At 33.0% G+C, this 27,803-nt stretch overlaps 2 protein-coding genes across 2 annotated transcripts in view; both read right to left on the bottom strand.

Annotated features, from left to right (window-relative positions):
- The window catches only part of LOC145671295 (carbonyl reductase [NADPH] 1-like), a 212,240-nt gene that overhangs the window by 18,162 nt on the left and 166,275 nt on the right, over positions 1-27,803 (bottom strand). The window lies entirely within an intron of this gene.
- On the bottom strand, positions 1,200-10,466 carry LOC145671652 (uncharacterized). Its single transcript, XM_081740850.1, has 3 exons — positions 10,409-10,466; positions 6,866-6,920; positions 1,200-3,639 (listed from the first exon to the last, which is right to left on the bottom strand). The coding sequence occupies exons 1-3, from the start codon at positions 10,464-10,466 to the stop codon at positions 3,312-3,314; spliced, it is 441 nt and encodes a 146-aa protein (XP_081596976.1). The 3' UTR covers positions 1,200-3,311.

Here is a 27,803-nt window from a genome sequence, read left to right as displayed (position 1 = left end):
TTGTTCAAATTTATCATGTAGGGTCTCTTTCTATATAGATTTTGACCTAACAAATCGATTTCTGTAGTCCATTTTATCGTACGATAAATCGTTTACGAAATATGATCATTTAAAGTTAATATACGGAAAAATCTTAGTCTTTTTGCATCAACGCCACCTATATAGCAACACATGTCAGTACCATGCATGCTTTTGTGCCGATAACATCAAACCGTATCGCTCTAGTGTTATTTGTACAAACGGCAATACCTCATACGCTTACCGACAAAAATATTTTGTCGTTTCCCGTCATATATTAGTTGTTCGTATACAGTTCCCGTATGTGCTTCAATCATCAAAGAAGACATTTTATCTTAGGTAAGTATCAACATTTTAACATTTCTATACTTTACATGTGCTTTCCAATACAATATAATCTAGCTTTACATAGGCATATCTGATAAATCCATTTGTGTTGTTTCAAATGGTACACATATTTTTAAAGTAACGCTAAATAGCTAAAGAAAAAAATAGTCACTCAAAAGCATTTACATATTCACTTAGAATCTCAATAACCCGCGCATACGCCACTCATATCAACAGATAAATTATTCGTTTTCGTTCATTTAATTCAATCAATTGGTATTCGTTTTCTCTTGGGTTACACAAAGTTAAACTTTTCGTGTTCAAAATCAAGCTTTTTCCCTTCCTTTTAAAGACCGTAAATCCATTCCATTCAGCTAGGAATAAAAAAAGGGCCTGAAGCATCATTCACGTTAACCCCGCGCCTCCCCCTCTCTTCCGCTCACCAGCGCATGTATGCATGCTTCCCGCATTCTATGTATCTCTCTCACACACACTAACGCATGTATGTGTGCTTCCCACATTCCATGTCTCTCTGTCTCTCACGCACACTAATGCATTTATGTGTGCTTCCCGTATTCTCTTTCTCCCTCTTTCCTTTCTTCAAAGTACAATCTCCCTCACGCCACACCTCCGCCCCGCTCCCTAGCCTGCACTCAAGCAAACTTTTTTTCTTTTTTTTCCTCCCTCTCTCGCTCTCTTATGCTAGGTAACCAATCTGTCCAGTTTGGGCTTCTTGGTGTTTTAAATCGTAGGTAAACCCTCATAAAAACCATTGAGGAAATGCACAGCATTTCCGGTTTGCGTATTTCAATCTTAAAATTTCCCGTAACAAAATCTCAATGTCTTTTTCGGTTATAGTTAAGGAGCCGTACTTCCCATTTAGGGAAGGACGAGAAACGCCATACTTTTAGGAATTATTCATTCACTATCTAGGATGTTAAAAAGTAGGTAATAGACTGAGTTCTTGCCCTTGTACTTAGAGTGTTCATGTAGTGCAACAGTAAGATGTATCCTCGTGCACGGGAGATGACAAGTAGCTGTTCTTAACTATTACCTCTTTTTCGTTGATAATAACGCTTACAAAAACTTTTAATTCAGCTTTATTCTTAACCAATTGGATTCATGTTGTACTTTGTGCAATATTCATTTTAATATTCCCATTGATTTTTGTTTGTGGTGGGGGTTCACTAGTGTGGGTTTCACTAGTGAAAAATGTACGTAGGATTTCCTTTTTTAAGTATCATACATATTCAGTGAAGTCTTGTACACATAATGATTTTTTGCTTTAAATATATATCTTTATCTAATAATAGTGTACTCTTAGATAATATACTTGGTAATGTCCATTCAATTAAAATTTGTATACAAAACAAAGAGTAAAAATATCATTTCAATTTATTTTTATGAAATATTTTTCAAATTAAGCCATTAAAATGCAGCAATCGAGGAAATATAAAAATAATCGCTAAACTGTGAAACAAAAATCCCATGGAAATTATGAGTTATATATCAAAATTTTAAGTAAATATTGCACTTAGAAAGAAGTTGGTCTCGATGTTCATTCCTCCTTCAATCACGATCAAAATACGTTACCAATACACATGTTGTAAAACTTCAAGAATGTTTTTAGGGGATAAATAATCTGTATATAATGACAAAGAAAATTATTTTTTAAAAACGGGTAACAGAAAAGAGGTGAATTTTATTTATCTTTTTTGTTCTTAATAATATTATTTTCATTGCATATAAAACTAACTAACTAAGTCTATGACCTATGGAACCCAGAGGTTCACACAAGCTCTTCACTAACTTTTATCCATACCCAATTGCATACAATTTTTTACTTTCAGTGTTCTATGTTTGCGAAATCCATTTTAATATTTTCCTACCATTTGTGCATAGGTCTTCCTAATGGTCATTTTACTATTGGGTTTACCAATCAAAACTTTAAAAGCGTTCCATTAAACCTATATGACATGCTCACCTAAGCCTCCTAGACTTGACAACGCTAAAATGTTTGGCTAATTATATAAACTATGTAGTTCCTCAATATCAAGCTTTTGCCAATCCCCATTCTCGTTTCTCTTGGGTCCGAATATTTTTCCTAGGATTCTGTTCTCAACTACTTTCCTCAGAGTAAGAGATCATGTGTAACAACAATTTGACTGCATATAGTTTACGAAAAATTGTCTTTTTTTCTTCATATGAGTATAAAAGGAAAAAGTAGAAGGAAAGTAATGGATACGAAGAATAAGATAAGCATAATTTAAAAAAAAACACACGAGTCAAAATTATTTTCCAGGTCTGTCAAATGTATAATAATAATAATAATAATAATAATAATAATAAATATTTAGATAGCTGAGCTGGATTCCAGCTTGCACTACCTAAAATTTGTCTTTTATTCGTACATTTTCTAATTTAATCAAGTTCAAAAAGCATCTTTAGTCTGCAATTGGAAATTATATTTTCAACACTGTTCTTCTTATAAGGATTCTATAGACTTTTTCCTGTAATTTTAGCACCAAAACACTCTTAAATCCCTGTAAAACTAATATTCTTTGATAGGTCTTTCATAAAAAAAAATATACAATACCTTACTCCAATGCATTTCTTAGCTGCAGTTTTTCTAGAATCCACCGGAAAACTGGAAGAGAAAACCATAAAAAAAGAATGTGGTCGCTATAAAGCCTTCCAACCACCCAAACAACCAAGTAACCTTAAAACCTGATTTTTCACAGTTCAAATTACCTAAAGTAATCATATTGGAGTTAATAAAACACACAACTTATAATGTCTAATCTAATTTTCTTTTTTTTATTTCATGTATTTACATTTTTCTTTTTTCTTTTTCTTTTTTCTACATTTTATTCTCTTCAATATATATATTTTTGCATTTATTCACAAATTTATTAAATGTTTCAAACACTTTACAATCCATGGCTAGATTTAAAAATTTTTGCAAGTTAACAATTGTTTTGGAAAACTTCATTTATTTCAATTTCCATATTGTTTTCTTCTTCCTCTTGTACATTTTGTACCCCCACCTCATCTTCCATCACCTCCTCCTCTTCCTGTTCTTGCACATTTTCTACCACATGCGATTCCTCTTCCACATGTTCCATCACCTCCTCCTCTTCCTCTTCTTCATCTTGTATAATATTCTCCTCCTCTTCTTCCATAATTATTATTTCGTTTTCCACTTCATTCTCTTCTTCGTCATACAATGTTATCACCTGAATATCATCCCTAGTTAAATCAATAATCTCGAATGATGTGCTTGGTCCCTCCATCCTGCAACAAATAAAAATAAACACTTATAAATATCAAATAATACTATAAAATTTCACAGGTTATATTTAAGCAAGCGTGCTGTTAAAAATATATCAAAATAAGTATCATCTTATTTTTTATGTCTCAATAATTCATTGAATCAATTATATAACAATCAATAACAATTCACTGTTCTATTCTCAAAATAAATAGCTATTGTACATTAAATACTCAGTTATCAGTCTTATAGTTATTCGCTTAGCGCCTATAATTTGATCTGTCAAAGTTATTTCATTATTTAAATATTAGTTCTTAAAACTTGGATCTTCAATACAAATAATGACTAATTATTTTTTATTTGTTCTCTTCTAAACAAACTGCTATTATTTATTTATTTGTTTTCCATCAGTAAAAAACTCTGGGGAGCTAAGCTCCCTAAATCATGTTTATAACGCAATTTACCTATATTTTCAACAAAAGTAATATTTCATTCCTTCAAACATAAACTAATTTTTTCTACAATTTTTACCTTACGTTTAAAAGTAACCTACATATAAATGTGAACAAGGCCTTAAAAATCACCAGTTTCATTCATATTCTAACAAAATTACTTTCTAACCCTCCCAACAAAAAATTTGTATGTTTGTCTCTCCCTAGATATCCAAAATATCAAATAACATACGTCCTTATTACGATTCTATGAACATATTCGTATCATTTATATGAAATTCCACAAAAAAAAATTAAGCAAGTTTTTTTTAGGAAACAATACTAGCAAGACAATATTCAGTTATCATTACGTTTTTATTTTACTTTTCCTACACAAATCCTAAAGTAATTTCCTCTAGTACACTTGGTTCATAGTTCTATTTTTTGCTTAAGTCATCATTATAGATATTTTGCCTTTAATAGCAAGTCACTTGCCACAGCTAACAAGCTTGTATGCTCCACGGTCCTCCGCTAACCTTTTCGTCTTCGCGTATAATCTTTCTGTTTTAATATCACTCATTAATTGTAGTCTTCTTTGCCCCCTCCCTTTCTTTCCTGTCAACATACCCTCTACGACATTCCTTAACAAAAGATTTGGTTAAGTAATCTTATAATAAACAATATTATGTTCATAATTTTTTTCAAAATTCTTCCGTTTCCTTCCACATCCTTAATTATCATCTCCTTTTACCCTAACTCGCATTACCGTGCAATATAAAGTGCTAAGTGTCATAAAAACAATTTAATATTTTCAATAAATCAATATAAGGAAACAAAATCCAGTTTTCCTAAAAACTATTGTCGTTCATAAGCTCCTTCATGGCTAAGCGGTTAGCGTACGCTCGTTTTGCATATAACATCCGATTCAATTTGCGGCAAAAGGTCATATGGTTCCCATTGCACGTAAAGTTGTAGGTCCACGTCTCATATTGCCTCGCTGCTCAAGGGTACGCTAAACTCATAATCAACTTAACTCGACTAAAATCTTCTTTATAGCCACATTTTAAATACGTCATGCAATATTTCTCATTTGATTTTTCTATACTTATATTTCTATAATATAATTCATGAATTTACTTTCAGTCTGACTAAATATTTTAGCCCCCAATGCTTTCAGGGCAGTTACATAAAGCTGTACAAAACGTATAACGCATCATATATTCCAATAATAATAATAATAATAATATTTAAGTCGCTAGCACACTCCCTCAAATACTGATATTGCCAATAAAAGTCCTTATAGGTAACAATTTCAATTAATTTTAGGCATTAAAACATTTCTATGCACGTTATTACTTCAATCCATACTAATATTACACATGCAGGGTTTTGCCCAATTCTTTACCTAACAAATATAATTCATTTCAGGACACCATAAATTACTAATAATTCGATTATCTCTCCTGCAAAGATAATTATGGCACACTTGCACCTACATTACCAATTTACATGTCATAAATGTTGCTAAGTGTTTCCAATATTAAAAACTTTCATCGCGAAACTGGTATATAATAACAGTACTTTAAATCCATGGCACTATTACGCAACCTTCTATCTACACGCAAAAAATATATGGGAAACTACACTTTTCCAATTAAGCTAGCGGTGCCTTTAACAAAAAACAATTTACTTCAATTCCAATTCCACGTTATCTTACATAGCCTTGCTTTTAAATTTAAAATACAACTAAGCATCGCTTCTGTCTTTCCAATTCATCAATTAACTAAAAGTTTATATCACATATTATCTTTCTAATAATAAATTCAAATATATATTAAGGCAAGTTACGTTCACCTCCAATGCTTGGGGTACCTCATTTATTCTCGGCTTGTGCTATATAAACAAACACCATACTTTTAAATTTTTTCCCACGTTTTCCATTTCCTACCACTTTCTCATTCCACCATTTCACCCATTTCGCATTATTACCCTTTAGCCTAACCCGCATAAACGTAAAACGTCAAACTTAAAAAATTTCATTTTCTATGGCAATTATAAACTTTTATTTTTCCACCGTTTTGTGCTTTTTTCTCCATATGTTCCAACAATACCTCAATGTTATAACGCTCACCTCTGGTGCGTGCAATCCCTCCTTCAATTCCCCCGCAAATTAACTTCGTGTTAAACAACATTGTATTAGTGAGTTTTCTTAGGGTCCTCCCACTATTTCATTCCGCCAATTGTTCAATTATCATACACTTGCCTTAATTACACGTCTCCAATAATTAGCATAAAGGAGATAATCGTGGAACAATAAACTCAAACATTTCATTTTCTATGGCAATCATAAGCTTTTATCTTTGCACCGTCTTCTGCTTTCCTCTCCATATGTTTCAACGGTACCTCAGTGCTATAACGTTCACCTCTAGTGCCTAAGGTCTCTAATTCAATCCCTAGACATGTAACTTTTTGGTGGACAACATAAGATCCACCGGTTGTTTCGTGTATTTCTATTTCCCCCACACTCTCATTCCACCAATTGTTCAATCATCATTCATTTGCCTTAATCGTCCGTCAGTCTTAGCCTAAAGGGCATAATCGTGGAACGATAAACTCAAATATTTCATTTTATATGACATTCACAAGCTTTTATCTTTCCATCATTTCCTGCTTTCCTCTCAATAAACTAGGCTACACATACTATACTCATTATGATCCCAACTAAAAGTAATCTTTTCCAAAAAGTCAATTAAACATAATAAGCTCCACAGTTTTCCTCTCTTAAGTTTAAAAATAAATAAAATAATTTATTTCTTACCTCAAATCTCGAAATTCCTTCAAAATATCTCGTAAAATCGATCCAGGAAAAAAATCTAAAACAAAAATAAGAAAAATAATTTTAATATAAATTCAACACCTCCTGCGCAAACACACACACACACATATATATATATATATATATATATATATATATATATATATATATATATATATATATATTAAAAGTTTAATAAAAATTACTTGGGTGGTTTACAATTAAGTTCTATGCTATTATATAAATTTAAAAATTAATTCCACCATCAGCTTTTCAATATTTCTCATTTATTTTTCTTAAAAGTCAACAAATAAAAATAAGCTCATGTTACAATTTACATTAAAAATGATATTATATTCTCACTTCAATTATCTATAAAAGTTAAGTTCTTTCATTATTTCTTTATATAATAAATATAAAAAAACAAAATTCAACTTACCTTCCAAATATAAGTATTTTCTATTAGCTAATCGGTCCTTTCCTCACGTTATTCACAATCACACTATCGTCATGTAAACTCTAAACTAGAAATAAGCGTGTTCTCCAAAACTTATTTATATTTTTTCACAACTAAAAGGGTAAAACTAACGCCAAACATTTTACGCTTTCTTTTTTTCAAATCTTAGCGTCCCCTGCAAACACTTACGTCCAATTACTGTATGTCTTAAAGCAATTTTTTCTCTGTAAAAGGCGAAATTCTTTTAAAAGGATGCCCCCTACAACTTCCCTTCAATACAACACAAAATTTACGCAACTATCTCTCTACAAACAATAAATTCTCACATAAAAGAAACTCTACCCCTTAAATACAGCTTGTAAGGTCTAGATACTTCACAATAGCCAAAAAAAAATACAATACACTTTTTGTAGGTTCTGCAAAACCAAACCAAACCAAAGGTTTCCCTTTTTCAGTTTATTATCTTATTCACCACTGGAAGAGCTCTTTTCCGTCTCTCTCTCTCTGTAAGTATGGCACCATACGTTAACATTTTTAAAACTAAAAATCTAACTTACATTCCATTACAACATGCTCCTTCAATACTAAGGCGTTCAGCTTTCATGCTTAAAGTCTCAGCTTCAGTCACACTTTACACCACATACATATCCTAATATACACCCAATATAATCATATTCTTTCACTAATACATTATATATCTATAATTCACGTTATACAATAATCCATCTAAGGTACCAAAGGTTCAATCCCCGACCTAATCAATTCAACTTTATGGTAAACAAACACCGTACTCGTAAATTTTTTCGCAATTGTCCCATTTCCACCATTTCACTCATCTCTCATTATCATCGTCTCCTTTACCCTAACCGCACACATATCAAAGGTGTGCGCCCTAGCTACTATATCATTGTAAAAAAAGCATTTAAATACTCTCATCTTGCATTTTCTCGCAATTTTCCCGTTTCCTCCCACATTCTCATTTCACCATTTTACTCATCTCTCATTATCATCGTCTCCTTTACCCTAACCCACACACGCATCAAAGGTGTGCGCATATCAAAGGTGTGTGCCCTAGCTAGTATATCAGTGTAAAAAAAAGCATCTAAATACTGTCATCTTGCAATTTCCTCCAACTTTCTCATTTCACCATTTTACTCATCTCTCATTATCATCGTCTCCTTTACCCTAACCCACACACGCATTAAAGGTGTGCGCCCTAGCTACTACGTCATTGTAAAAAGCATCTAAATACTATCATCTTACATTTTCCTCCAACTTTCTCATTTCGCCATTTTACTCATTACTCATCATCACCATCTCCCTTAGCCTAACCAAAATAACCATGCAACATAAACTCAAAGATTTCATTTTCAATATTTCAACTGCAAAAATATAAGATTGTAATCATCCGTATTATACCCTTATTATTCACTAAGTCCATGTCTCATATAGCTTCGCTGTTCAAACCAACGCAAAACTACCATCAAATCAAGTCAAAATCCATTCAATTCATATTGTGTTCCTTCGAATTCTCAAAGTATTTATGTTTCTTCCCAAACAATATTAATCCGATTATCACATCACTAATAAGATATTTATCATTAATGTTTCACACATCCATGGTCCAATCCTCAGCTCACAGCATATATATTTTCACATATTTTATTCTATTTTTTTCTCAACTATAATATAATATCAAATCAACCTTGTCTCTTCTCATCTGCATCTTTTCAACTATATGACAAAAATTCAACTAAATTAAAACTTCAAACAAATCCATAACCCCAAAATATCTAAATTTTTATTGCAAATATTCTCTTATTTTCCACGTAAGTTTCTCACACTCCTTTTCAAAACTACAAAAATCCATTCATGATAGTATCCCTAACTTCAACAATACTTTTTTTCTTTTTTTTTCGTACTTTTCTCCCTCTGTTAAACCATTGGCATACTAGCAATCTTACTCACAACCTGTGTTTTCACTCTTCCGTTTTTTCACAAAAACAAGTACAATAGCTATTCTTTAAAGTTAACAAGAATCTTTTCCAGAAAAAGGGCTTTTTCTTTCTTTCTTTTTCCATTCTATTAGGGTAGAAAACATTTTTCTGTCTAACAAGTCAGAAAAATCTTTTTTTTTTCAACTATTTCAATTCTTTCTTTTCTAAAAAGAGTTAGACATACAGGTGAGTCGCAAGTAACATGAAGTTTTCTCATCCACACAAAATTCACTGTAGGTGTTATAATCCTTAACTATTGCCTTAACAAGACCCACGCCAATTTAAAACCAAGCCTTTGCTTAAAATAACAATACAGTTCCCATGCAATCTTATGTCCCGTCTCCCAGTATGAGGCAATACATTAACTTTTAAAAAGTATCCTTAACTTTTGCCTAACAAGTCCCACGTTAATTTAAACTGGTCCTTTGCTCAAAAGGACATTACAGTTCCCATGCAATCTTATAAGCAGTCCCTCAGTATGGGGCAATGTAATAACTCTCACAAAGTGACACGTAACTATCTCATTCTTAAAATCTCTGTTCTCAAAATAATGAGTGGTATCTCTCCGTAGGGTGCAAGTCACAATCCCAATTAAACAATGTCTTTTATTCCATGGACAGTACACTTCGTCTCCTGCAACAAGCTAGACCACCCAAAATTACAGCACAGCTGTGTCTATGTTTCTTTCTTTCTTTAGTAAACATCAAAGGGTTTTCTCCCTCCCCCGCCATTCTTACCTAACATATAGCTGTGCTTTTAACATTTGTTCTTTATCTAGATTTTCACATGTTTCTAAAAGTTATTTGACATGCCTCTTTGGCTTCCAACAGTTAAAGTATTCTCAGACACCCATATGCCACTTTCAACTCACACTTTCTTCTTTCTTTTAATGACACAAGGTTCAAATTGTAACAGTGTTACAAAAAGCTTGTGAATTTCAAATTCTATCCTTTTCTTGTATGTTTCCAATGTTTCTAAAAGTTATTTCACATGTCTCTCTGCCTTCCAACAGTTAAAGTATTGTCCAACATCCATATCTCACATTAAACTGACAGTTTCTTATTTCTTTAATTGACAGAATGATGAAATTACGTGACAGCTCCATAAGAGCTTCTCTTACGTTTACAAAGGGTGTTTGTCTGCAATCCATTGTTCTAAGACCACACACGATGGTTACATTTAGGTATAAGCCTACTTCAGTCGTTTGTTCTAAAATACCTTTTTAGAGCCTGAAGAAAGTCACAAAACATTCCCATAAATTCATAACCCATAACTTATTTGCATTCTTTTCCTTCTTCAAAGACTGCATTTCAAATTAAGCTAGGAAGATGCTCCTTGTGAAACCTATAGAAATAGTCAATCACGACACTAAGTTTTGTGCTTTCCAAAATCTAGTGCGGATGCAAAGCTCTGAAATCTACTGACAGAGTGAGTGGTATTGAATTATTAATTTCGTTTTTTCACCAGCGATTGCAAGCAAATGCTCCAGGAGTGTCACTTGGGCAGAACAGGAGGGTGTAATTCCCAACTTCAAGTTTGATAAACAAACATTGCTTGATCAAATTATAGTAAAACACTTATATAAAAAGTGAAACTTATGTCGGCGGATGAACTAAAGGCCATTAAAACCTACATTCATAGCACAATGTTGCAGATGAAGTTCAGTTTTTTGCAATCTTCAGCAATGAAAGCCACCATGCTATTGTGAAAGTAGTCAACGAATTCCTCTCCGAAAAGGATAATCCACAATGTTTTTCAGATGGTAATTTATAGGTATATTTAAGTCGGTTGCAATTCCTCCATAGCTGTGGGGTCAAGACACTGACCTATCCCTATGGAGGAGGGAAGGTGACAAAGGTAGTCAAACACGAACGATATTAGCGTCGAATTCATAGTTTTCAGGGTTGCAAAGATAGTGACACTGCCGATGCTGCGTTCCAAGTTAAGCCTTGGTTGGCATAGAGGTCAGTGGGAGGGTGACAGGCAAAACGAATCGAAAAAATTCTGTATTTATGTCGAATGCATAGCTTTCGGGGTCACTGGCATAAATAATGATATTCCACATGCGGTACGATGGGGATCAAATATAAACGGGATTTTTGTTCCTGAACATCAACAGTTGGTAGGATTGGCCGCGCCCTTCTGCTATGTTTAGGCGGGACCACTGGGAGTGGAGAGAGCATTCTGTTAGATATTTCCCGCCATTTCGTCAGTACCGCTCATGATGTCGGGGCAACAGGTGCACCCCTCCACTGCGAAACGCACAATTATAAAACTTCTTGCTCATGAAGGAGTTACAGCGGCAGAAATTTGCCAGGGATCGACTGCACAGTTCAGGGATCAAACATTGTCAAGGATGCGTGTATATGCCTGGCATTAAAAGTTCAAGGAAAGACGAGAACGTGTGGAAAATCAGCAACACGATCGCAGTCCTCGGACCAGCATTACGGACGAAAACATTCGTGCGGTTAAAGCCATTATTGACGACGATCGACGAGTAACAGTATCAGAAATTGCAGAACAAGTCGAAATCAGCTATGGGAGTTGTCAAGCAATCATCAAAACGACCTACAGTTCCGTGAAGTATATTCCAGATGGGTCCCTCACCTTTTGACCAAAAATCTGAAGTTGAGACGTTTGAAGGTCTGTCAGAGGCTTAAAGCCAGGTTTGCGGAGAAGGTGATGCATTTTTGAGTCGGATCGTCACCTGCGACGAAACATGGGTTCATCACTACACTCCTGAATCCGAACAAGCCAGTAAGGAGTAGCGGAGGAAAGAAGAGGCAGCACCAGTGAATGTCAAGACTCGACTGTCAGGTGGCAAGGTTCTTTCAGTTTTCTTCGATCGGCAAGGCATTTTGCTGATTGACTTTACATGAGCGACGCACAATAAATGCTGAATACTACTGCGAGCTGTTGAACAAGGTGAGAGCTGCATATCGCCGCAAAAGACTAGATTAATCGATTCGACAGATCCTCCTCCTGTACGACAATGCGCGACCCCATACTACAGCTCGAACTGTCTCGAAGCTACAGAAAATGCACTGGACTACACTTTAACATCCTCCTTACAGTCCGGACTTACCGTCCTGCGATGAGGGCATCAAAAAGCTCCCATACGCTGGGCCAAATGCATTTCCAAAGAAGGAAAAATAAATTGTAAGTGCCTTGTGGTATTCAATAAATGAACTTAAAATCCCGTTTATATTTGATCCGCCCTCGTATATGTAGAAGGTGGTCCCATGAGCGTGGGGGGTAGAAGGGAAACCAGTGAAAATTTCAGAACAGTTCCTTCGGAGTGAATTTCAATACACGAAGTGAAAAGTGGTAATGCACAAATACTGGCATCACATCGGAAACTATCAGAGAGATCTGTATTGTTGCTTCAAGGAGGTATTGCACCCTGATCACTCCCTGAAGTCTTCACTGCTTTGCAGGAGTGTAGGCAGGAATTTATTTAAGGGATCGAAAGCTTTTTGAAGGGTTCAAATTCAATATGCGAACATACTCTACTGCTAACATTTCTAAAATTATAATAGAATACGGAATATACTACTCTTCCATAATGACATTTAATATTCCATGTTAGAGAATAATTATTAACATTCTAAACGAGCGTAAGAGCTAAGCATGAGACTACAAGTATAACGTGGGCTCCGAACCACATGTCACCTACCGTGAATCAAACACGGGTCATTTTGATTAGAAAGTAGCGAGCATTCCCACTCACAGGGGATACTCGTGCTTTTGTACTGTATATAGGAAGTTCGGTGATTGTGGACTGTCGTGTAAAGGGGGCTCTACTGTTTTCTTTCGTGCTTTTATTTGCTATTTCCGGATCTCTAATCAAAATTCATTTAATCTTTTCATCATCACCCTTTTGTAATAAAATACAAAATTCAATTTTCACTCTTGTATTTAAGTAACCTGCATCTTCCTGATGCGTAGTTTATAAATTAAACATTTATTCTAGCGTGACAGATCACATTACGAAGCTTTTATTATTCTTACTCCCTTGGTAATCAGGAGTGTAACTAAGCTGCTCTTAAAACTCCTTTCATTAATCTTGTATTTTACTGTGCTACTGTGTTTTTGGAACTCATTTTTTTTACTGCATATTATGTTCATATTAGAATTGTTAGAATTTAGGCATGTGACGACTAGTGTAGTGAAGGATTGAAAAAAACTGAAATTTTGGAAAAAAAATGAAATTTTCGAATATTTTACTACATTATGCTTTTAAAATTAAAACTATTTTATATGCATTAGTTTACAGTTAAGATCACTGAGTGTTTATGTTTCTTGTACTGAAATCTTTGAATATTTTACTATATTATGCTTTTAAAATAAAAACTCATTTATATTTACTAGTTCCGAGTCCAGATAATTGAGTACTTACGTTTCTTGTATTAGAATAAGGAAATTTTGTGGCAACAAATATATGTGCACCATTCATCCAAACACTTTAAAGTTAGCACCGTGATAGAATAGCGTTATAGCTACAAAAGATACCAAAATATAACCCTAGTTAGATTAATTAATAAAGACACATTTAAATTATCTTAAGCAGTCTTATGAAGTTCCCGCTTTATGGCAGAGAAGTGGCGAAAATAACGGAGTCACAATCATTTTACTTAATACCGGTATGTTAAAATCAATTTTTTTTTTTTAATGGAGATAGTATCTTTCTTGTGTTCCGTAAAATTTCCGGAAATTTTGAACCCATTAGAAGAAATCTTTTGTTCGAAAATACTGGCAAAAACCGGAAAATATAATTATAAAACTATTTCTTCTCCTGATGCTAATCTTATTTCTAACGTTTCTGCAGTATACATACAATGCATTTCATTAGCAGAAAAAAGTACTTAAAGCAACAGGCTTTAATTTTACTTTTTAGTTTTCTGATTTCTGGTAAAAATCCTTCTTTATTATTTGTATATTTTTCGAACAACTCAAAAATGAGATCTTACTTATACATATACACATACACCGCACAAGTGCGTAAATTTGTGCAGCGAGAAATATATTAAAGAATTTAACATGTAAAACTTCCATTCGTTATTATTAAAGTCTAGCAGCACGGGGAGAATAAGTTTCATTTTAGACATAAAGGGCACCAAAACTGTCACCAATCAACTTATGGACCCCAAAACCTATTAAGTCAACATTAGAATCGGTCATTTTCAATTATTTTTAACATGTCAGCCTCCCCCGTTACGAGTATTAATGGAGGCTGAATTTTGATTTAAAGGGCATCGGAAATGTCACTGTTCATCTCAGCGATCCCGAAAACTATGGATTCGACACTAATATCTGCCATTCTTAATATATATCCCCCCTTTCTTCTTCCTAGTGCACTTTCAAAGTGAAATAAAACGTCGCAGGTGTCTATGTTGAACATTTTTGTTGAAAAATCGTCTATGTTGAAAATTTTTATCGAGATTGGTCTGGTGGTTCAAGAGTTGTTAAGTTATAAATATAGTCACTTTCATCTTATAGATAATTTGTCGCACTAGAAAACAGGTATTTGTTTACATACAAAATATTGTACATAAAATTTACATAAAAGTCTATTTTACAATATTAAATAATAGTATTTATATGTTCCAGTGCATGGGTATTAGTGAAATTTGTCTAATGCTCTCTCTTTTAATAAGTAATTTGGTTAAAATTAACAAAAATTTCATCAGACCAAAGACCACATTAAGAACTCAGTACATTCAAGAGCCCTACTTGTTGCAACAGAAACGCTTCATGGTAGTAGATGGTGTATGCAGCTGTTAAAGTCCTATAATTAATGCACAACCAGAAGTAAACGACTAAAAAGCACACAAAGGAAATGAATGAAGATTTAATTTCCAAAAATAATTACAAGTTTTATTTTCGAATGCTCTTTTCTTTTCTAATATTCGAAGTATTGAAATCTCAACTTTCATTCTTCACGCATTCAAAAAAAGTACCATTACTAGTAAAATTAACTTACAACGATTTTTGTTATTTCCCTAATTTTTCCGGAAAGAAAACTGTGTTTTACCAAGGGGTTCAAAATTTCCGGAAATTTTACAACACTAGACACGACATAGGCAGACATCCCCAACACCTCCCCAACCTACGACGGTTGTTCTACCGTCAACGCAGCTTAGTAGTCCTATACCCATATATTGACTCGAAAAAACACATCTGCCTGTATACAATTTGAATGGGTCAGCTGCAGAGGGTAGTGGTGGGGGCGATAGTAAACATTCTGTGTGAATACTATGATGATGATGACAATGACATATAAAATAAGATAGAGAGAGAACAATATGATTGTTATTTAGGAGAACAGGTGATGTTGATGCAAGAGAGTGAGAAGCTTTGTACAGTATGTGTGTGTGGAGTACCCCAGATGTTTTAAAATTTACTAATTGGGGTGGTGGTGGTGTGTATTCTGTGTGGTCTTGGTCTAAGAAAGAGAGCCTCCAATCATGTGGATATTTTCACAAGGTGTTGGGAGGCAGGTTTTCCTAGAGAATATATCTAAATAAGTGCAAGCTGAAAATGAACTATTTTGTGTGGCCCTTCTAAGAATAAGAAAATGAGAATTCCCCCATTATTTTGAAGCACCATTGCTTTTGTATATACATGTCTGTTGAAAACCGTGAGAAAAAAAAGAGTACAATGTACAGAATACATCTTGTTCAAGAGAGAGTGTGTGAGAGGGCATCTGTGTAAGATTTGTGAAAGTGTGTAAGTTGACTGATTGATATATATTTTCTACTTTTAGGAAAATATAATCCTTTTTCTGCTTTTAAAAAGAGGGAGAGCATACGTCTTGTTATCCGAAAAGATTGACTGTATTGTTACTTTGTGCATGAGAACCGATTTCTTTAGCAGGTGTGGAAGACACACCCATCTTGCTTTTAAGTTGAAAGAGGGAGGAGGACTGATTAGAGGTTGGGGTGTGGGAATAATCTACGTGTAAATTGCATTGATGCATTTAGTTAATTATTAAATCAATCTTGAAAAAAAAGAGAATATGAATAAACTATATTGACTCACGCTGGAATCGAACCAACACAGCGTAGGTGAACGTTGTTTGAGTGAACGAACTTTGCTTGTTATGAAAGGTAGCCCTTAACGTTTATAAATATTGTTGGTGGAATACAAATCATATGCTAGCAAACGAAATATGGAACCTTATATTAGAGTTACATATATGATTGAATGAAAATGAATTTTATGTCTTATTGTATAAGAAGTTTATGTGATCCCCCTATGAAAAGATAAACATTATGATGTACGAAACAAACTCGAATGGTTAATGATTAATCACAGAATTGTGAAACAAGAGACACGATCAGTTTTACTGACTTGCGTAAGAATAGTTTTCATGAAACTTGTACTCATTTAATAAATGAAATGGAATATCACAATTTTTGAGGCATGTGTTATAAAGTAAGGGAGTATAGGCAACGAAAATCATGGAGTGAATGTTGTTTGTTACCGGCAATTGAAGTATTGACCTCATGGTTGATAGCTAAGTGTTGTATCATTGATGTAAGGTGTAGAAATAATTTTGTAAAAGATCTGAAATGAAAACTAACTTGAAAAATCAAACTTTTGCCCTACGTGTATAGACAGGTGGTGTTTAGAACGATTGCAGTTGACGCAGCCACTAGCAGATTGGAAGTGCGAATTCTATTGCTGTGAAGGAAGAGCTTTGTTTACTCTTGTGTGGGTATAGGCGCTAATGTATTTAGAGAAAATTATGCTTCGTGTGTGGTTTGACATCGCTATGGATTTACAGAAAGGGTGACGGATGATATTTTTTTCTTTTACTGTATGCAATTGGACGGGTTTGACAATTACTGTCTTTTAAAAGTGCAAGTGTGGTTATTTGCAGAAGCTAAAGGCTGTATTTTTGTAAAATTTCTTGTACTTAATTTTGAGATGATTTTAAGAAAAAAGAGAAGATACTTTCTCCTCGAAGTTAGCGTGGTTATATATATAAACCAAGTTTAAAGAAGTGGAGTATTCTGCTTCTGGTATCCATTCTGCAGTGTTGTATGTTTATTTGTGAAGTTTGAAACAGCGTTGTATCTGCAAATTATCAACATTATTTAAATTGGAAGGTACGTTGATTTTTTTTGTTTTCCTTAATTATATGGAAATAAAACTTTGCTTTTCTTTTTAAAATGTTAAATATTCATTTTAGTAACACGAGATTTAATTTATATTATTGAGAAAATGCTAAATACTCATTTTAGTAGAACACTATTCATTATTGCGAAATGATAACTTTAACGTCAGAGTTATTGATATTAGTTGAAGACAAAATATAAATATTATCGACATTGTATCACAGGGCATAATTTCTTTTGTTACTATGCAATATTTTTTTATTCAAATATAATAATAAATTGTGTTTCTTATTTTTTACTTGCATCCGGTGGAGCAGCGGCAAGCTTTAACCTGAGTGTGTTGGACATATTGAAAATTAGCAGGTAAGGAATTATTTGTAGGTTCACAAATGAAATTTCCTTTTTCGACTAATTTATTAGGAGAATAAAAATATATAGATTGACAAATCATTTTAGTCGGAATGTTTGTTTCCGTGGATCTCATATTATTTGGAAGGACATAAATTTATCAAGTTCAACAATGCTTTGACCGGGGGACGTTACACAAAATTGGAATTTAAATTTGTTTGGCTTTTTGTTTGTTTAGCAGTAAGGTTATATGAGACGTGGAACTCGCTAAGTAGACCTATGCGCATATCGGACCCCATGTTAAACTTATGGAAGAAAAGGGGAGGTAATCAAAACAATAGGAAGACAATATTGGCTATAAAGATGAATGCAGAGTAGTGGGGGAAGAGTGGAATAACATCTGGTGATATAATGTAACCCACAAAATAGGAAGACAATATTGGCTATATAGATGAATGCATAGTGGGGGAACATCCGTTGATATAATGTAACAGGATGTGAAAAACAACCCCAGGTGGATTAGATTTAATTGAATTGAAGAGGAAATATGCGAGAGAGAGAGAGAGAGAGAGAGAGAGAGATGTAGGGAGAAAGAGAACCTTTATACTCAGTGTGATTGATAATTGCTGTTTAGTGAAGCATGTATGAGATGTTTTGGCTCTAAGAGAGTTCCAATTATATTCTTATATATTAAGCTATAGAAAGATGTAATGATGCATGAAAAGAGATCGTGTTTACAAGACCCAAGAGAGTATATATATATATATATATATATATATATATATATATATATATATATATATGTGTGTGTGTGTGTGTGTGGAAAAATCATGAGACCATCACTGCATCCTGTTTACGTGAATGAGAGGCAAAATGTGAATGAATGCATGCTATATTTTTTTCTACTTTTAGAAGAGACAATTCTTTTTTTTATGCTTTTTTATGTTGTTGTTATTGTAAAAGTTTTGGTAACTTGACCATGGGAACGACTTGTAGCAGCTGGGGATTACACAATCCACAGGGCTTTAACTTGAAAAAAAAAGTATGAGGGAAGAGAGGTGAGGGAATCTCCGTGTTTAAAAACGTGTGGTTATGGAGAACTTCCATGTAAATTGTAATGTTGCATTTAGTTATTATTAAATTAATCTAGAAAAAAAAAAGAGAATATGAATAAACTATATTGACGAAGCCCGGAATTGAACTAACGTATTGTAGCTGAACGGAGTGAATGTATTTTGTTTGTTATGAAGGTAAACCCATAACGATTTTTAAATGTTGTGAGTGGAATACAAATTATATGCTAGCAAAACGAAACATGGAACCTTTATATTAGAGTTACATAAATGAAAATGAATTTTATTGTATAAGAAGTTTATTTGATCCATCCTATGAAAAGATAAACAAACCCGAATGGATAATGACTAATCATAGATTTGTGAAACAAGAGAGATAATTAGTTTCATTAACATATCTAAGAATAGGTTGCGTGAAACGTGTACTTATTTAATAAATGAAATGAAATATTACAATTTTTGAGACATGATAGGTTAGGATTTAGATTTTTTGGGCTTTTAACATCTAAGACCATTTAACACTGCACGTTTGAGGACTCCTCGGCGAAAACACAATCCGTGGAAAGGGAAGGACAAAAGGATTTGGGGAAGCGGTCTGGGACCTATAAGTTAGGTACCACCCCAGGCATTTGCATGGTGTGAATGAGAAAAACCCTCTATTAGAACAACTGGTATGAGAAAGATTTTACACCTTTTCGATCGAGTGTTGTCCCCACCAGGAATGGAACCTATGAATTATACGTGAGTACACACGATAATGATGAGATACATGATATGGTGGTATTATGAAAATGGGAGCCATAAGAAAAACCAACGCATATGGATCATGTCCAGCACGAAGTTTAATTGGCGGGAGCTGGAATCGAACCAGGGACCGCTTGCACCGACGTCAAGAGCGTTAGCGATTACACTTTTTTCGAGCGAATGCCCCACCAGGAATTGAATCAGAGACCGCTCACACCGACGTCAAGAGCGTTAGCGATTACACTTTTTTTTGACCGAGTGCCCCACTGGGAATTGAAGCAATGACCGCTTGCACCGAAGGCAAGAGCATTAGCGATTATGCTACGTGGTCTCAATTATGTATAGGCAAACGAAAATCATGGAGTGAATCTTGTTTGTTATCGGGAATCGAAGTATGGATCTCATGCTTAATATGTAGCTATTGTATGAATGATGTAAGGTATAGAGATATTTTTTGTACAAGTTCTAAATTGAAAACTTACTTGAAAAAAAATCCAAGCTTGTGAACAGCTGGTATAGACAGGCGATGTTTACAACCACCGTATCTTGTTGACCCTCCCACTAACAGATTGCAACTGTGAATTCCTTTGTAGTGAAGGAAGGAAGACCTTTGTTTACTCATGTGTGCGGTAATGTATTTAGAGAAAAATCAGGTTTTCTGCTTGGTTGACACTGGTATGGATTTAGAGGAAAAGGTATCAGATGATATTTTTTTCTTTTATTGTGTGCAGATGGATAGGATTTAACAATTACTGTGTTTTAAAGGAACAGGTATGGTTATTTGCACAAGATAAAGACGATATTTTTGTACTTAATTTTGAGACGATTTTAAGAAGAAAAAAAGAAGAGAAGAAGATAATTTATCCTCGAAGTTAGCGTGAGTTATGTTATATATATATATATATATATATATATATATATATATATATATATATATATATATATATATATATATATATATAAACAAGGTTTAAAGAACTGACGCATTCTGCTTCTGAGTGTTGGTATCTGAAGTTGCTTATTGATACGTGTGCTGCAGTTTGATAAGAAAATTTTTTCAACATTACTTATATTGAAAGGTACGTTGATTTCTGTTTTTCTTAATTATATACATATGGAAATAAAACTCTGCTTGTCTTTTTAAATGTTTAATATTCATTTTAATAAGATGAGATTTAATTTAAATTAATGAGAAAATGATAAATATTCATTTTAATAAGATTTAATTTATATTATCGAGAAAATTGATAAATATGCATATTAGTAATATTATCGAGAAAATGTTAATTATTCATTTTAATAAGATGAGATTTAATTTATCTTTGCGAAATGATAACTTTAACCTGAGAATTATTAATAGTTGAGTTTTAAGAGAAAAAGTATTGCCTACAAAATATGAATATTAGCATCACAATGTAACATTTTCTTTTGTTATTCAATATTTTTATTCAAATATAATAATAAATTGTGTTTCTTTTTTTTTAGCTTAATTCCCACGGTGGACTATCTATCATCAGTGTTTGGGTGGACGATCCTCAGTGAAGATTGAAAAAAGTATCAGGTAAGGAAATATTTACTCTTTCGATCAATTTATTAGCACAATAAAAATAATATGCAGATGAACAAATCATTTAGTTGGAATGTTTGTTTCGTTTCGATAATCTACGGACATTTGAAGATAAATATTGTTGAAACGATATATATAAATTTATCAAGTGTAGCAGTGCTTTGAGCAATGGGGTTACACAAATCATGGTTTTAAAACGGAATTTAAATGTTTGCTTGTTTAGCAACTAGTCCAAATGAGAGGGGAACCTCAGTATATTCGAAACTTCCTACCAAGAATTGAATTATTTATAGGATCATTTCTTATCGGTTCACAATCATATTTATTTGACGGATCACAACGTTGCTGTTCTGATGAGATTCCAAACAGGATAAATAAATAAATAAGGAGTATACACAACAAACCGTTAATTTACGATTATAACTGAGCGAAAGTTATTGTTGGATAAGAGTGATAGTTGGGGAAATTAGATTTCGTAAAGTATACTGTTTGAAATTGACTTTTGTTTTAGTAAACGAGGGAAAAGATACAAAGTGAAATATGTATGTTGCGGGTGTCGATGTCCAAACGTTAATGTTGGAGATTTATTTGTCACGTACACGGAAAATTTTATAAATATTCGTCTTATTAGAATAGATATGGGATCTTAGAAACAATGGTGTTACATAGAAAGTATTTGTTTTCTTGGATACTACAAGAAACGAGTAGGAATGTTGTAGCAAGACATGTTTTATGGGAATTGATATATTTGTAGCAGACTAAAGAACGGTGTAAAGTTAGTATGGTATTCTGTATAAAGTTTGAAAATATATAACCGATCAGCTCAGGGGTACATACGTATATGATTGGATTTATTTTTGTATGTGTGTATATAATTGTGAACGTATTCTGGGCGTACAGCTCTTATACGTCTTATGTCAGAACTTTTAAAATGAGTAAAAACGGTAGATTAAATATGTGAGAAAAGATAGGGGAGGGGGGAACTTACCACATTTTATAAAATAATCTAAACCTGAGGTTTCTTATAAATCTGTTTAAATAATTGGTGCGAGCTAGGATTGAACCTGGGACCCCATCCAGTAGAGCTTCATGAAATCTTTTTCAATTTTCGTTATGATATGGCATATATAGATGCTTTTTTATAGTTTTAAAAAGTATGAGGAACATTAGAAAATTCATGCCCATGATATGGAATTATCAGTAAAATAGTAGGGTATCGAAAAACATATACAGTTGATAGCTAGAGAGAGAGAGAGAGAGAGAGAAAGAGATGATAATACCGAACTTTGTGACATGTAACTTGAAGAGAAATACTTTATATATATTTTTACGAAATTTTTATTAATATATGTAGAAATTAATTTTTGGTGGGGTCCATGAAAAGTTAAGAATTATTTTTGATTGAATGAATATACATATCAGAACTTGAACAAGAGATCGTTCACAGAAAAGGCGAAAACCTTATCGAATACATCAAGTAAATTACTCAAAATACAATAATTTTCCTAAATTTCTTTGGAAGAATTGTTTCTTCTATTAACATAATGATTTAGTTAGAGTAATAAGTAATTTATTTAAACATATGATTTGAAAAGTACTATGCTGTGATATTAACAATTGTCGTATGATATTTTCAAGTTTTAAATAGAAATGTTGGTTAGACATACGTTTGGGTTAATTTTTGGAACATACTTTGAATTTTTTGTAAAAGCGATTTTCTACTGTTGATACATATGTAGCTTAAACTATTATTATTATTATTTATATTTTTTAGTGTTGAAATAAAGGGTATAGGAACAAATCTTGTGAAAGACTGACGGACACACTCAGAAGTTTTTTTTGTCGGGGGGAGCATAATAAATGTGTATACATGGAGAAATTAGATTACAGAAAAGAATAGAAATTACATCATTTTATTTTGGTTAGGATACTGAAGATTGGAGTTTTTTATCGATGGGAAATATTATTATTGTATTCTGGCTGTTAAAATCAAATTCTTATTAATGTAAATTGTAACAGTTAAACGAAATTTAAGATATACGGTTTGACCACACAGAATTGGGAAAAAGCAGAGAAAAGGTTGAAATCTGCATAGTCCCTAAGCGCTAGGCAACCCAATATGCTTTAGTGCGTTGTTGTAGTATCTAATCTGAAGGAGAACATTCACTAGAAAGAAATCAATTGAATACACAATAAATAAAATGCTTATTAATACTCCAACATAAGCTTTGATATTTGAAAAGCTGATAATATTTTTAAAATTGTTTCATTTGAGTTAGAAAAACATATACGTTTTCGTTGACGAGTGTATGAAAGACATATACGTTATTTGGTTAGGTGTGAACTAGATTTATATTACAGCATTGCTAATATATATTGTAGAAATAAACCCCGGATATATATATATATATATATATATATATCCGTCGCGTTCATGAAAGCTGAAAAATTTACGAGCAAAATGATTGTTGATTTTTATTTAACATCCCTTTGAGCAGCGAGACGTGGCCCGATGTTGAATACGTACCGTCCCCGCCGGAATCGAACACGGGTCTCCCACGCCAAAGACTACGAGCAAAATGTTTGTATACCACAACGCTAGTGGGATTAAACTTAAACACCAGAGGTGAACGATTATGTCATTATTACTATTTGTAAAAAAGTTCGGTTATAATATAAGAAAACGAAAAAAAACTTTTGATTTTTAGGCTGGATTAAATCTTAGATTATACTACTGTTGAGAATCGGATTTATTTCATTGTAATAATTGTTTAGTCATAAGGATACTTAACTTAGATTCTATAGACTTGTAAAATTTCAATTAGTAAAAATTTTCTTTTTTCCCTATAGGATGGCCGGTTCAACGAGTATCATTGAATCTCTTGACGACATTGATTGTATTTTAATCACCATTGAAAACGAGAAAAAAGAAGATAGAGAGAGGGAAGATCGAGGAGAGGAAGGAAAAGAAGAAATAGAGGGAAAAAAGGAAAAGGCAAGAGGAAGAGGACGAAGAAACCTTGTGGGCTCTCTTCCCATTAGACGAAGAGGAGGCCAAAAACATTATTATGACCGTGAAAAGAATTGAGGCCCTGGAGCGACGGCTGCGGTTAAAAAAAACGAAGACTGTAATTCTGTAAAATGTAATATATATTCATATATACAAATATACATATATAACTAAAGTTGTATCGAGAAATTAAAAGCAAAGTGTATTTTTTCTACATTTTTATTCAAATTTTGATTTTTAGCAAGAGCATTGGTATTTTGAGACATGAACTTATATTTACAATATTCACATTATTATTATTATTATTTTTTGATCGTGAATCAGTTACAATGTACATTGAAAAAGCTAGTAGTTTGTCTGACACAGACATTAAAAGTGAGAAGAAAATATTTTTATTTACAGCCTCTAATAGGACGTAAAGGTAAGTAGTTTTGAAAATCCTGTAATAGAATCAACAGACATACGCAGAAGAACAGGATGACCAATTATAATGATTGAACTATATAACATGTTGCCTTACAGCTAACATAGAATTTGAACCGTTGAAGTTAGATTTTTTATTCCAAAATTATTATTATTATTATTATTATTATTATTATTGCTGTTTTGATTTGCATACATATGAAACCTAAGTCGAATTATAGGTAACTCAACACAGAGAATTGTTTGCTAATATACATTAAATGTCTAGTTAATGAAATGTAGAACAAGACACAGTGATTTCAGTTAGAAGTTTAATACTGACAAATTAAATTCAGACATAAGATAGGATTATGATTTATCAACTAAAATGAATATCATTTTAAAGGCGATGAAAAATGTAGAATTTGGATAACGATTGATCATCTTACGTAAAAGTATAATCTATTTCTTTTGTGGTGAGTTTGAAACAGGTTTTCATACTTATTTAATCCTTCATGTTCTTTTACAAAGAGAGAGCGTACGCACAAGTTATTCTTCTCAGACTTGGTAAAATTTCCTCCATTCCCCACTCACTTGGGTTCTAGCAAAATGAAAAAGATTTTCGTTCTCCCTATCCACCACTTAACAACAAATATACATGTTTGAACTATGAAAGAATCCAAGGAATAGAGGCAACATTGGTTTCTACCTGAACCTTTACCCCAACGTCGTGCATAGTGACCAACGGAGAGAGGGGGTGGATAAGGTTTTTAGAGCTCTGTAAGTATATATCAATGGCTCATTCATTCTTTTTGACGAAAAAGGAAAGTGAACATTTCTTAAAAAATTAGTCTTTTTGAGTAGGGGAACTTATAAGATTAGGGTTCTGAAATATAGCATTCAACACGAAAAATTACACTGGTTTTTAGAGATAGCTTGGTGTACAAAGAAAGCAAATGGAACATAAGCTGTCTTATTAGAAAATAAGGTCTATTTTCTGTTAAAAGAACACGGAGAGATATGAAAAATAAAAAAAAGCCATAATCTTCGTGTTTCATAAATACAAATTTTGATTAGTACAAGCTGATCCACACAGTGGAGCTGTTTTTTCAATAATAATAATAACAAGTATGTAAATGTATATATTAGATATTTATTCTACGAGTTGGGGGTGTCATGGAGAATTCGGGCTTGTATTATAAAGTAATCTTCGGAGGTAGTAATTTTCATAAAATTACGATAAGACACTGCCTTCATTTTAATTAAGTTGAGTTGAATTTAGTTTAGCACGCCTTTTGAACAGCGAGACGAAGACCTAGTTATTGTTATGAAATCCAAACCGTTTTGCCGGGAAATGAACCCAGGTTTCCCACGCTAACCGCTTAGCGATGAAGGAGCTCTTTTTAAAGTCGTTTAAATATGAGCGCGCACACAAAAATAATGGCTGCTGAATTAGACTAGCGTAGCATCCCTTTCAGCACCACGATATTATGAGACGTGGACCTACATACATACATAAAGTGTTCGAGTAATTAATTACGAGAGGTTAAAAGAATTGATCTAACTAAAATTCCACCGGGAATCGAATTATTTATAGGCTCACATTTTGAGGTAACATAATGTGTTCAACCTCGGAGTTTGAGTAACAAACGATCCAACTAAAATTCCAAACGAAACTATAGAATAAAAGATATGAGAGGTTATATTGTTGAATTGCATATATAACACGTTTGGATTATTCTATGGGCGCCATGTTACAGTTTTTACTACATAGCATCTCCTTCCTCTGAACCGTGTTCCTACTGGATGCTCTTGAAATGAAATGAAATATTTTAGTTTAACGTCCAACAATTATGCCCGGTAGTCTAAGGAACACAGATGATTAAGGCAAGTGGATCTTTTATAGTGCTTCGCTGTACACAGAAAGCTCTTGAAAGACTATATAGAAAGTGGGAGGAAACGAAATCTTGAGTTGTTTATGCTGGTTAGGGTAAAAGAGAGACGTTGCTCTCATGAAATGGTGGAATGAAGATTATGCTTAATAAGCTAAATGAGAGACGTTGCTCTCATAAAATGGTGGAATGAAGAAGAAAGAGGAGAACACCATAGTGTTTTGTTTATTACAATTTATATAATAATTCAAACATACGATTTGTCATGAAATATTTGATTGGGGTGTATCAATAGAAAATGAACGGTTTGCCACTGAGCAAACAGCACCAAAGCTGAAAGTTCTACCAAAGCTGTAGTACAATGTAACTTTAAAATAATTTTAAATGGAGGGCTTGTAAATCATTATGAAATATTTTATTAAAGAGTGAACGGAAACAGTGTATCACTGACTCATTGCTGTGAAAAAATTCAAAGATGGCCCAAATCATCACAGGGTCACCATAGTGCTATAATGAACCTTAACTAATAGAACTAAACACTCTTTCATTGCAACCATACATCAAAGAAAAATTTCTTATTGTGTGTCATGGAATTTGAAGTTTAAAATCGTATCTGTTGTTTTCAAATGTGTGAAAAGGTATCAAGAATTAAACCAAAATAAATTTTAGATGCCCTAGAGACAAATGAGATGTCCATATTAAATTGAGTTTCATTAGGGACACCAATGAATTTCAGATAGAGCTTTTGAAATTTTAGGGGGCATTCAATGTAAATAAGAAACTAAAATAATGATTAGATATTCATATAGAACAAACAAACAAACACAGAGAGAGAGAGAGAGAGAGAGAGAGAGAGAAAAACAAAAAAATGTATCTTAGATGGAGAGAGACAGAGATAAAACTATCATTAGGGTTGTGTGCTCATGGTGTAACATTAGAATATTTTACAAGTGTTCTCTTGAAAAAAAAAACACAACAGTTAGCTCATATTGTTGGTATCCAAAGATATGTATGTAAAATTACTTATTCATCAGACTGATATGAAGGAGGTAAATTGTACTAGTAGTGCAATAATTGGATATACCTATAGAGGTCAAAATGATGTCTACGGGAAAAAGATTTCAAAACTGAAAATTTACTTTTAGTATAAAACCCTGAAATGTATGAACAGGACACATAATACTTGTAAAATATACATATTTAAATGTACAAATGATATTACTACTACGAACTAAAAATAAGATATATGACTAGAACTTCAAGTACAGGATATATGCATAAACATTTTATCGATAGACATTTGTCTTCATTTATATATATATATATAT

Source organism: Thermobia domestica, chromosome 15 (genome assembly GCF_964235325.1).
Source record: "Thermobia domestica chromosome 15, izTheDome1.hap1.1, whole genome shotgun sequence".
Lineage (NCBI taxonomy): Eukaryota > Metazoa > Arthropoda > Insecta > Zygentoma > Lepismatidae > Thermobia > Thermobia domestica.
The sequence above is the reverse complement of the archived record's forward strand: the minus strand, read 5'-3'. Positions and strand labels throughout refer to the sequence as shown.

Excerpts from the sequence above, each read along its gene's own strand:
- LOC145671652 (XM_081740850.1), bottom strand. The coding sequence starts at position 10,466 with ATGGATTGCAGACAAACACCCTTTGTAAACGTAAGAGAAGCTCTTATG. Across the intron at positions 6,921-10,408 it reads AGCTCTTATGGAGCTGTCAC|ATTTTTTTCCTGGATCGATT; the intron begins GTAATTTCATCA and ends TTTTTGTTTTAG. Across the intron at positions 3,640-6,865 it reads AAGGAATTTCGAGATTTGAG|GATGGAGGGACCAAGCACAT; the intron begins GTAAGAAATAAA and ends TATTTGTTGCAG.